Here is a 12,470-nt window from a genome sequence, read left to right on the forward strand (position 1 = left end):
TAAAAATTTTTGGAATATGTTAATAAAACTCTAATTTAAGCATAAGTTTATTAAAAAAATAACAAAATTGATTAAAAAGACATTAAAAATAATAAAAATATTACGTATCTTCAATTGTATATAAAATTTTGAAACACTGTTCCAAATCAAATTTTACTTCAAACTTAAACCAATGTCCAAAGATTACTTCTTTTAATTTAATATAATACAAATAAATATAAAGTAAGTACAGAAAACTCAAAATCGCTCGCCGTATGTTGAACCGCTGCATAAAATAGTTATGTGGATGCACGAAGTTAGTCAAACTTACTTGAGAGGTTAATTTGAACCGGCAATATGTATACGTACTTAATATTATTTCAATATCTGTAACTTGACATAAATTAAGTGTAAAGAAAATAGAAATATAGTAATACGAATAGTTGACTAATATTCAGTTATTTTTCAATTTGTAAACTTTACATCTTTAATGAAAAGTATTTTAAAGTTTTCTGTATTACTGTCAATAAATAAGTATCAAGTCGTCCATGTTTAAACCTGGACTCCCCATTGACTCTATCGGTACAGATTTTAGCCAAACACAAAACGTAACTAAAATTTTTTAAATGTGTTATTCTGTTATATGCATATATAAAGATATGTGTAATTAACAGGAAATTTGATATCCCTTGCTTAATGTATTATTCTCATTTTGTGGTATGGCTAAACATCATCCAGATTTAATTTTCTGCAGAAAACAACCAGGAGTTGGTAAGAGTTAGGTTTGCTTTAGGTTAGGTTACGTTTATGAATTTGAGGTTACAATTATTTATATATTATTAAGATGTTTAATTAAAATCGTGAATATTTTATTATTTGTGAAAATTATGAAAATTTGTGAAAGAAAAGACCTATTCTAAAGTATCAACAAACATATACATATGTATATACAATAAATTACGCTAGATAAATATATTTGCTATTTATTACTTGAATTTTGTTTATTGAAAGAAGAGTAACAAAGCTAGTGTATTAAGTATTTAATTAGTTTATTGTATCAAAAATATTGTATGAATAAAATTAAATTTTAAATTTCAGCAATTGGAAGGTTGTGTGAAAAATGTGATGGTAAATGTGTGATATGTGATTCCTATGTAAGACCATGTACTCTTGTCAGAATTTGTGATGAATGCAATTATGGATCTTACCAAGGCCGATGTGTTATTTGTGGTGGACCTGGTGTTTCCGATGCTTACTATTGCAAAGAATGCACAATTCAAGAAAAAGATGTAAGTTTCAATTTAATGATGAGGAATTACTTTTTATTACTTTAAAAAGAAGCATATTAAAACTTAAAAAAGAAAAGTCAAATTAAAAAAGAAGCATCTTTAAAACTTAAGGTGAAACAAAATTTTTATTTCAGTCTCATGCGTTTACTTACAACCCATAAATATATGGATTTCTGTAAACATCTGTGGTCTGATAATAAATTGAAATATTACTTGTTACACTAATTATTAATAAGAAGTTATTACTTTAATATATATAATATGTTTTTAATTATTTTTTTACAGAGAGATGGTTGTCCAAAAATTGTAAATCTTGGAAGCTCGAAAACGGATCTATTTTATGAAAGAAAGAAATATGGATTCAAAAGAAGATAGATACCGACAGCGATAATTTTGTATTTGTGTAACACAATTTTTTTTAAGTTTTAAATAAATCATTTTTTCTCTAATCACAAACATTTGTTTCATTAAATTCTTCTTAATATTTGCCTAGCAGTCTTTAGGAGTATTGGAACGAATATGTATGTGTTCGTCTTCATATATATTTTAGAATAAACACAAGTATTTATGGCCAATAGGTACAACTTTCATTCTGAAAATGACCAAACTTCCACCTGTATATATACTGTAGGCATACGAGCAGTTGGTACAGCTCCTACAAGCTTAAACGGAATAGAGAAAAAGGAAATTACGCTTCTATGCAGATACATTGTCATTATTGAGAAAATTAGGTAGGTGTGCGGTCTCACAAAGTAAACTACAACGATAGAATTCGCGAAGACATCTCAGATACGTTTTGCATCTCATTTCGTCGTACTTTGTTTCGTTTGCGTTCCTTCTCACGCGGTGGACTTCTATACATACCCAATTTAGTCAATATGTAGTGACAATATGTCTGCGTAGAGGTATAGCGGCCACATCAAGAGTGATGTAATTGGACGATTTTTCTTTTTTCCGTACCGTTTCAGCTTTTTTTTTATCGGGCAATCTTCTTAAGACTTCCCCGATCCCTTGGGCTGAAGTCGGAAGACGTGTGGGATTCCCCGCCCCGGCGCTCAGGTGTAGAACTTATCCACTAAAATCCCCACAAATCAGAGAGAAACACCTACTATATAACAACAGTGGAAAGACTTCTAATGCTCTTCTTTGTGCGATACGGCTGCACAAGTTGAATTCAGGCTAAGGATTGTGATACCAGAAAATGATCCAGTATGCCTGGTTTAAAGCTAAATATATTTTTGAAAGGGACAATACGATTTTTGAAACTGTAGCTGGTTCTGTTTCAAGACATTTCCGAGCCACGAACGTTTAAACTATCATTGAACAAAATGTAAAATAAGCAGTTTTTGCACGATGCAGCTACGTCGGGATAGGTGATACATGTTGCACCATGCTACGTAACTTTTTTCGTGTGCACTTTTTAAATTTGTAGTTAATAAAAACAGTTTGAAATTTTGGCACCATATTTTCTATGTTACTATGTTATTGTGATGTGGCCCGAATTGTAGCCCTTATATATTATAAAGACTGATGAAATACAGCGACAAGTGGTTGATAATAATTTTAGTTTCTGCTGTTATATTTTCTTGTTCAACATTTTGATTAGTTAGACTAACGATTTTATGTAATTTTATCTTTTCGGGACCCCACTGCTGACGTCATGTTTTATGGGTTGTTGATGAAAACTCTTGCTACACTTAAGTAGTTTATTGTTCATGCATGTTAGAGGGGGGTTTCCCCGTCATGTAGCGTTTTCATTTCTATTAAAAGAAACCTACTATTATTATACAACAGGTATCGTTAAAAAAAATATCAATACTTTAAGCCTTCATAAAAAACAGTAACTTTTGTACTTTTTTTTTTTTTTACTGGTTTAAGTATTGAAAATAACAATCTTTCCGTAAACATAAATCTATTTTTTGTTACTTCATAGTAATCTCGTTGCTGATGCTATCACTTGCAACACTTTGCTACTTACCCTTGGCTCGCATTTTATGCGATACTTGAGTAGAATAAGCAATGATTATTTCGAAAATGAATTTATAAAAAATCATAGTGTGTACAACTGGTTTGATTCAGAATGATCTACCAAACATACTGCTAGAGTTATTCGATTTTCTTCTATCACAATCTGCATAGTGATCGTTACAAGTCTGTTTAAAAATCCTTTTGTCTATTATTATTAACCTTTGTTACCTATGTAAGTACAACATTTCGCACAAAATTGAAACATAAAATTCACAGGTTTATTGTCAGTTTCAATTTTATGTATTTGTTTCAGTCATAAATTTATTTCTTCTTTAAGTAACATTTATAATCAAAACACATATAATATCATTAGACTTGTAATAAAATAGCTACTCCCGCAAGGACCCATTTACTGGCCTTATCTTTCGTTCTCATATTAAAAGTCCATGTGTAAGTGGGACCTCGTGCCTGTGTTTTATATACAGGACATTCATACATATTTTTTAGGTCTTGTTTATCTTGTGTAATTGCTCGAATATACATTACTGGCATCAGTGGACATAATTCCTTAAATCGAGAATCCATAATACATCCTACTTGTGTGTCCCATCGTGCACCGTCCATGTACAACCCGTTTACATATGCACCTTCCCTAGGTGATGATCTGTTACATTTATATGAAAAAAATGATTGTTAATAATTTAGTGATAAAATAAGTCATTTTTCGAACTAATTACTCTTATTAGAAGTAAATATCGTATAAATGTTGAAGATTTATAGAACGGATGATGAAATATAAATAAATGAAGTACTAAACACACAAACTAAATTGCATTTTAAAATGCTATTTTATTCTAATTTTACCGGTATAAACATTGGTGTACTTGAATATCTGAAATTAATAACTCAAGAACGAATTCTATAGATTCCTTTTGTAGATGCGGATATCATTATACTAGATGACGAAAAGTACAGTTTACTGTTTTTGCTCTACAAATTGTCACTTTATATATCACTCAAAGGTTGTGCTTCAGAAGAGCCCCAGTGACCAATTGATGTCAAATATTGGGAAGGGGAAGGGTAAGAGAGATAGATTCTAAATATAAAATTTTAGTTTCAGGTATTTAATAGTTTCCAAGGTAATAATAAAATACTTTCCACACAATAGATTGAATTCTGCCTATATGGACATTATTAATCCCTATCCGGCCTTTAACGAATTTGACTCGTGTTAAAAATTTTCAACCAAACATGAATAATACGAGTCAAATTCGTAGGGTCAAATGTGGATCAAACGTGAACATCACGAGTGTTCAGGTTTCGATCATTGATTCCGCAACTTGATTCCTGAAATTTCAAGGAAGCACCGGTTTAAATCTAAAGATCATGAACGACCTTCCTTCGAAATTTCGAGAACAAAGTTAGAGAAAAAATCGTTGATTTAGTAATAATGGAAGAGAAATAAGATTCGTGAAAATATTTAAGTATTTTAGAGAAGGCTATGGATAAAATTAAAAGTGTTGTGAAACAGAGAAGTTGGATTTTCTAACATGATAATGCGGCAATATACACAGGACGTATAATGTAAGAGTGGCTTTGTAATAAAAATAAAAAAGTTTTACCATGGCTCCCCTGACTTAAATATTATAGAAAATGTATGGGGATAGCTTTCAAGACAAATTTATAGCGGTTGGAAACCATACAAAAATCGTTCCGATTTTATTAGTGCTATTGAGTTAGCACTATATAATTCACTTCCCTATCGTATTTTTCAAGTCATGAGAAGCAATGTCAAACATACTAGTAGATATTAAAGAACTGAAATTTCAATTTGTAAGTATATTTTCACCTATTTTTTAAAGTAAGGCTACACATGTGACATATGCTAGAAACCATTTTTTTAGATTTTATTTATAATTTTAAGTAATATAACAATCTTTCAATCTTTAGGTAAAAAAACAATATACATAAAAAGTATGAAATGAAGAAAGAATTAAGCAAACATTACGTTTTTTTTTACATTACCAATACTATATTTAAAAAATAGGCGAGGCTATTCAAGTGAACAGCATCTATGAAACGGAAAAAAATTGACTTTTGAATATTTACGTGATTTCTTCTTTGTATTTTCTGGTAACTTCACAAGATAAACACATCTTGTCCAATGGCCATTCATTCCTTCGTGCAGTTTGTTGCATTATCGCAGTCAGGAATGATTGAGGATTGAACAAGCCACCTAACCACACTGACGGAGGGAGCTATAAATAATTATAATTTCCATTAAAGTTTAATTTTATTTAACTAATTTCCCTTCATTTATTTTGATTAATTAAATAATTATTTAATTAGTAAAATCAATTATTACATTGTATGCAAAATAAATTAATTGTAATGCAAGAAATTAATAACGAATAAAAGTTACATTGAAATCTGCAGTCCAATTGGCTAACTCATTTATCCGATTAAGCATATCGGCAAACCAGCTATTTAATCCTAAATTTGAAGGGTAAGCTCTGTGTGTCCAAGATGGAGGGACACTATCCATCATTATATAACTTTGTAGAATTTCCATTTCAGCGTTTATTGTTAACTCACCCTATTATGATATTATAATATTACAATTAACTACTATCAGTCTGTGTTATCTTATTGTACGTATACAATAAATTCCTAATTTAATTTTAGTATATGCTATCGAACTATTAATTGTATTTTTACACGATTGATTTTTTAATCGAAGTAATTTACTTATTATGAGTTGCTTAAAATAAATTTTAAAGGATTTTGTTTCTTACAACTATGCTCATGTTTTCGATTACCTTCAAGCCCAAATCCAATTCTCGGAGGGATCTCTTAAGTTCGTCGCACAGAAGGTTCATCCTTTCACATTCCTGTAATGCTATTGTAACATAGGGCGTACGATTTTCGATCTAAGTTTGAATAATACATATCTCTTAAAACGATTAAATATATATATATTTCCTAAGGGGATTTTCTAGTTGAAAACACTTGAAAGAGGGATCTATCCAAGAATGTTTTTCTCAGACACTATCGATAATAGCTTTTAAACTTTGCACATTTATTTATTATTGTTTCAAGAGAACATATATTTTTTTCATGAAAAAATGTACGAACTAAATGGCTTTAGTGAAAAAGAACCCGTGATTCTAATGTCCCTTATTTTTTTAATTTTATTAATTCTATTGGATAAAAAAATTATAGTTTTTTGTACTCACTATTGAACAGTATAGTACCAGGTTGCTCAATAAGGATTATCGAACGACAAAACTTATTGAACAACCTATTAGTATTTAGAAAGTTCAATCAAGTGCCGATTCTTTCAACAATGAGATACTAGTTAAAAGTTAAGCGACTATTTCATTTGACATTCAGTATGTCTTTCATTTGTGAAATGTGAGCAATTATCTTTGATGTGCATGCAGCAAGAATTCTATTTATTGTTGTTTTATATTGTCCAAGATGGACAATTAGAAATAATTGAAAACGATTTCTGCATTTATAATGAAATATGCCCAAAAAGTCTGTCCAAACGTACACAAACATTCCAGACGATCAAATATATTGTTAATATGATGTATGAAAAATTTGGTGACCTTGCTGTAAAGTTCTTGCATATTAAATTCTTCTGGCAGTTTATCTATCAAGTCTTCTATAATTCCCCTAATTCTGTCCTCTCTCGATACGTCGCCAGCTGCTGCAACGCTCACAGTTTGTGTCAACATTTCCAATAACGTTTTAAATAAATTTTCTGCAGTTGATGTTAAAAATCCTAATGGAAACACGATTTTGATATATACATTCTGTAAAATTGATAGGTCATCGATGCAAATGATTTAATTAATTATTTTTAAGACGTTTAAATTTCTCATATTGCATTATTCTCACTGAATTTTCTCTGAAAATATTATCTACTCACCAATTTCAGCGTTTGGATGAAGTCCATAAAGTACAGGACTCTCAGCAGGTAAGTAATCGTTAACATATTGATGATACGCGGCATAGTCACTATTCGGTGGCACCAAAAAGTCAGGAGCAAGGTATAATTCACCTGAATATAAAGGGAGCAATTACTAACAAATTTTGATAATTTTCTTCTCTTTATTTTTTCATTAACGTATCCATATATAGTGTCGTTTTATATCTGTGACTTGCGAGATGAATTTGAAATGAATATGAACGACACAGTTCAAGAATTACTTATAAAGTTTAAAGTATCATAATTAACTATGTAGGAAGATTTATATAGGAGAAGAATTGTTTCTTCATATGAAAATTGGTGAATTCTGTGCAAAGATGAATAAATATAAAAATGAAATTATGAATTAAAATACTTTCTAATTTCAACAAAAAAGCACAAGTAATACATACTTTTGACTTAAAAAAAGAAAAAAACGAATAGCTTCGTTACTCCTTAATCAAATTAAATAGTACTACCAAATAAAAAAGAGAGAATACATTTATGTAGAGATGTTATATATGTTTTATTCGAATTTCTTACCTTCGACCAATTCCGGTTTCAAGTATTCCATTAAATATGTTTTACATAGCCGTCTGTCCCAATCGTCTGTAATATGACCACCGTACATTATTTCTCCAAATAAATAGCGAAGATCTTCCCAGGGTACTTTAATACTGTTTTCCAAGTAATTATGTAAAACGGACACACTGATTGTCAAGTCACCAAAATTGAATGGATAAGACTGATAATGAGAAAAAAGAATTATTCCATTACATTTCATTAGAATTAATTATTATACTTGTGTATCTTATCACATATTTTTAATGGCAATTTCATTGTTTTATTTATATAAAATTACTCATTAATCAAAATCATTTTTGTAATATTCAGAAATATTTATTAATAGTTTATGTATTTTTTATTAACAGTTTATTTTTAGTATTTTTATATTCTTTCAATACATAGGGGATTCAAACATGACGTGAAGAGTATAAAAAATATTTAGTTTGCTCCACTAATAATAAAGTTAATTGGGATGGACGAATTACGTTGTGCATTCTGTGTAATTATATAAATTATGAAAATGGGTATTTACCCTGTTCCATCCTTGTGGTCCGAATTTTCGACGTTCCGCAAGCACAGCGTGATAATAACACAATGCAAATAATATGGCTTTGAATTCAGTTTCCTTGCTACAGGAATCCAAAATTTCTTGATTAAAATTTTCTAAGGCTTTGTGAATATTTGCTTGGACACCCGATGGAGGTTCGTTTGTGATTTTTATAGCCGATTCCAATATACCCTAAATACATTTCATTGAAGAATATTATATGTAATATATACCGTATAAAAACCAATTTTGGAAAATAGTACTACAAACTAGATAACTATTTCACCCACAGTTTTCAATATTAATACTTGGTGCCATATAAAGACAAAATGATGCACCATTATATACCATCTATGATAATCCATGCTCTATACAATTATATTAATATTAAATCGTAAATGTGGTCGTGAATTATCGGAAAGAATTAAGATTTCTATAAAATTCATATAAGTGAAGCTTGAGAAAAAAAGATATTATTTCAGTATTAAGGAGTACGTCTAAAGTTCACATTAAGAAACGTATTATATATCGTGATATCCTGAAGATTGAAGTATTTTAAAATATGCTACTTGATAATGTATAGAGATCTACTATTATATTGATATTTTTGGCAACAATTTTGGCCAAGTAAAATTTAGACAACCGTTTGGCATGTACGTATTATATTATTCCTATGCTTAAATTAACAGTTTTAACAGCTCATTAATATATCAATGATAAAATCACCATTGCTACAAAAGTGGAATTTAACGAAAGTTAATTAAAAGTATGGCATAAACATGAAAGTATTAAACATATATATGTAAAATATATATAATAAGAAATATGGCTGAGCACATTGATTTTTTAATTAATGTTAAGAGTGTTTATTCCAATTGTTAAGTAAATTATTATATAATAATATATGTTTATGAAATAAAAGAAATTATTTTATCAAAAGAACTCTGATCTTTTTGGTGTAATTTCATTACTAAATCTATGGTTAAAAAAAATTGAAAGAGAATCGAGAATTACAGTAATCAGTTAATGAAAATTTAATTTTAGCAAACTTTTTTTAAGCATAAAATTTCATACATGAATAAAATATTGTGATTAGTAATTAAAAAATGAGACATACGTATATTTTCTTTAATCGAAACAGTATTAGTTACGTTTTTGAAATTAAATACCTTTATAATATCTGCATTAGTTACCTGAGGTATTATCGACTCGTGGGGATCAAGGCTAGGTTCAGCACTAATGAACAACCTGTAATGACTGTGTGGATTTTCTGAAAGTTGTTCCATTTTCTTTTCTAATGTAGGCAACCATTTCCTTACTAAATGAACATTTTGCAAAATCACCCAGTGACCTTCGTTCGCTGAAATAACCATTGCTTCTTCGGCTACAACTTCTTGACCTTGACCCAGTGATACATTATGGAAATTTCTTCCTGCAGAAGAGAAACCCAATTGTTTTCCAAGCTTCTCCACATCCTATAATTTTATTTCGCATATTATTAGTTGGGTTAACTATGATTTAATTGAGTTTTTTTATTGTTATTATTGTGCAATCAATTTATGGTATACAGGCTCAACCATATAATCAAGTCACCTTGAATATATACAGTGTTTGTGGATCAATTCAGATTTCGATTAATATTAATTATTATTCATATCTGATACGCGACCTTTCAAATAAAAAGTGTATTCAAAAGGAAATTGTAATTACTGTCGATTTTTGGAAAGTTGATGATAAATGAGATGATATCATCTATTACTAATTGCATCGCTTGACAAAGAGGAAGAATGAGATGCGTTAAGATGAAGCAAAATATTGTGAAGCAAGCGGTGGAAGCTTCGGGGGAGTTAAAGGTAAGCATTAGGTGGAGTCAGCGATTCAAAGATACTGAATCTACCTATGATAGTCTTTACACATAATTTTGGTACTTCTTGGATGTCTACAGAGTGCTTCAAAATATGTGGGTATAATTTTAGATGCGAACTTAGCACACTAAAATAAGACAAAAAGTTCATGTAAATATATTCTCGATATGATTTTGATTTCCAGCTGTTTTTGTCTTTTTGTCTATTTTTGTCTTTCAATAATTTTAATAATAAACTAAGCTCTACTTTAAACAATTTCTGTGAAGATAGTTGAACAATTGATATAATATAATATAATATAATACAATAATTGCAATTCAAAATCAAAATCATGGTAGGAATATATTTATTGAATTTCGTTTCTTAGTTTAGCGTGCTGGATTCGCCTCTGAAGTTATGCCCACATCTTTTAGAACACCTTGTATATTTGTAACAATGTAAAAATTGTATTCAATAAATATTTAAAAATTGTTTAATAGTAAATACATACAAAATTAGTGAATTAGATTATAAATTTTGTTTTTTAAAGGTAGATAACTGATTTTTTAAAGAGTCTTTAAAAATCACTTTACCTTCAGAGGATCGACACCTGGCGACAGGATAAAAAATACAGGTGTAATTGAACTGGTTTCTTCGAAGGATTTATCAAAAGAGGGAGATGTGGATTCTACATATTTGGAACCTAGTTTTTCTTCTACGAAAGATCTACATAAATTCACAAAGTATTACACTTTAAAACCATATAGATACACAGAAAAAATGTTATAGTTAAATCCTAAATAGTATTTTCGTTTTAAAAACAAATTCTATGATACTAAACTCAGGAAAGCCAAAACATTTTATTGTAACTAACGGAACACTAAGCTCAATGGATTTAATCACATGTAACACAAGACTAGTCCTATTCATAACATATCGAATTTTACATGATCAAATGTGCAAACAGTTATTTTTGCTAGATATTTATATTTACTTTTCTTTCATGTAACATTCTATCGAAAAAGAATATTTTTAGGTTCTCAACCATGTATTGAATATATGCTGATGCTCATGTATGATAAAATATTAGTCTTTCAAATATATTTCGTAATTTGTTTCTTGCAGTTTCATCATTGTGACCTTCATAAATTATTTCTTGAGGCTCATCTTACAGTTCTCCACCCAGAAGAGCAGTTCCTTTTTTTATAAATTGTTGATTTTCTCCCTTTCTGTATCTTTACATATAGATAAAAGATCAATAATATGTTCCTGCATGTTTACTTTTTGTAAATTTAATGGGTAGCTTGTTTCATTTCGTAGAATTGTATAAGTTAGTATTTTCCTATCTGCCACATTTAATCAATTTAAACGAAATCATCGCTAATAATGGTGTACACTAATAGCTGTTGCTGATAACTAACAGTAACTATGGATTTAATAATTACTAATTATCATTTTTAACTATCATTAATAACTATTATTAATAACTATCTGTCTGAGGATTTGCAACGGATTGTGTTGCTAGTATGCGAATATTCTTCGGCAAACGTCTAATGTTGCAAAAAGAGGCCGTGGGGAGTGAATGCTAATTCGTCGGCAGGATTTGTGAAAAGCAGCTCTAGCCGGACACTTTGCACCCTTACCCTAACTCTCGACAATGCCCATTTCCCTTATACAAGCCGCGTATTTCAGGAAAAAAATTGGTCTGTCCTTTCAAGAATACAAGATAATAGTTATGCCGACGGCAGACGAAGGATGAGCTATCTTCTCTATCTTTTTCTATTGGGCGTGGCCACGAAGGCGATGGGCTATGAGCGGACGGTGGGTGGGTGATGGGCGGGCGATGGGCGGGCGATGGGCGGGCGATAGGCGGACGGTGGGTGGGCGGTGGGTGGGTGGTGGGTGGGCGGTGGGTGGTCGTGACATTGGAGTTCATGAATGTCCTTCCGAAAAGAAGAAAAGCGGAACAGCGTGATTTTGTTCTACCGCCGAGGTTTCTCGACGCTGTAGAATGGGGGCCCAGAAATGGAGCGCATGTGGACACCGTGACACTGATGGGGGAGGAGGGGGTACTAGATTGTTTACAGTTCCCGGTATCCCCCGAAATCGTACGAGTGTGGCCAGTGTGGGGATCTTAGTGGGTATACTCGACACGCAGCTCCCACAGATGTGGGGAATTCCACACTTTCCTTGACCCTATCGCAAGGAATCGGGGGAGTCTTTGGAAGATTTTCTCCACGTGAAAAAACGTAGTATACAAATACTCGAAGTTTTGATTAAATTGTGCAAATCTGCTGAAT

The 12,470-nt window shown here is 30.7% G+C and overlaps 2 protein-coding genes across 2 annotated transcripts in view; one reads left to right on the top strand and one right to left on the bottom strand.

Moving 5' to 3' along the window:
* The first annotated feature begins 544 nt into the window (after nucleotides 1–544).
* Nucleotides 545–1,718, top strand: Phf5a (PHD finger protein 5a). Its single transcript, XM_076304084.1, has 3 exons — nucleotides 545–750; nucleotides 1,078–1,268; nucleotides 1,554–1,718. The coding sequence occupies exons 1-3, from the start codon at nucleotides 699–701 to the stop codon at nucleotides 1,641–1,643; spliced, it is 333 nt and encodes a 110-aa protein (XP_076160199.1). The 5' UTR covers nucleotides 545–698; the 3' UTR covers nucleotides 1,644–1,718.
* Nucleotides 1,719–3,605: 1,887 nt separating this feature from the next.
* LOC143154785 (dynein beta chain, ciliary) overlaps nucleotides 3,606–12,470 on the bottom strand; it is a 71,823-nt gene continuing 62,958 nt past the window's right edge. Inside the window, exons 66-75 of the mRNA XM_076326747.1 lie at nucleotides 10,764–10,896; nucleotides 9,520–9,801; nucleotides 8,312–8,518; nucleotides 7,756–7,957; nucleotides 7,174–7,305; nucleotides 6,851–7,026; nucleotides 6,056–6,166; nucleotides 5,659–5,832; nucleotides 5,346–5,494; nucleotides 3,606–3,900 (exon numbers count right to left, since the gene is read on the bottom strand). Of these exons, the coding sequence (XP_076182862.1) occupies nucleotides 3,606–3,900; nucleotides 5,346–5,494; nucleotides 5,659–5,832; nucleotides 6,056–6,166; nucleotides 6,851–7,026; nucleotides 7,174–7,305; nucleotides 7,756–7,957; nucleotides 8,312–8,518; nucleotides 9,520–9,801; nucleotides 10,764–10,896 (1,861 nt within the window). The remainder of the gene's footprint in view (nucleotides 3,901–5,345; nucleotides 5,495–5,658; nucleotides 5,833–6,055; nucleotides 6,167–6,850; nucleotides 7,027–7,173; nucleotides 7,306–7,755; nucleotides 7,958–8,311; nucleotides 8,519–9,519; nucleotides 9,802–10,763; nucleotides 10,897–12,470) is intronic.

Source organism: Ptiloglossa arizonensis, chromosome 2 (assembly GCF_051014685.1).
Source record: "Ptiloglossa arizonensis isolate GNS036 chromosome 2, iyPtiAriz1_principal, whole genome shotgun sequence".
Classification (NCBI taxonomy): Eukaryota; Metazoa; Arthropoda; class Insecta; order Hymenoptera; family Colletidae; genus Ptiloglossa; species Ptiloglossa arizonensis.

Excerpts from the sequence above, each read along its gene's own strand:
- Phf5a (XM_076304084.1), top strand. The coding sequence starts at position 699 with ATGGCTAAACATCATCCAGATTTAATTTTCTGCAGAAAACAACCAGGA. Across the intron at positions 751-1,077 it reads CAGAAAACAACCAGGAGTTG|CAATTGGAAGGTTGTGTGAA; the intron begins GTAAGAGTTAGG and ends TTTAAATTTCAG. Across the intron at positions 1,269-1,553 it reads GCACAATTCAAGAAAAAGAT|AGAGATGGTTGTCCAAAAAT; the intron begins GTAAGTTTCAAT and ends ATTTTTTTACAG.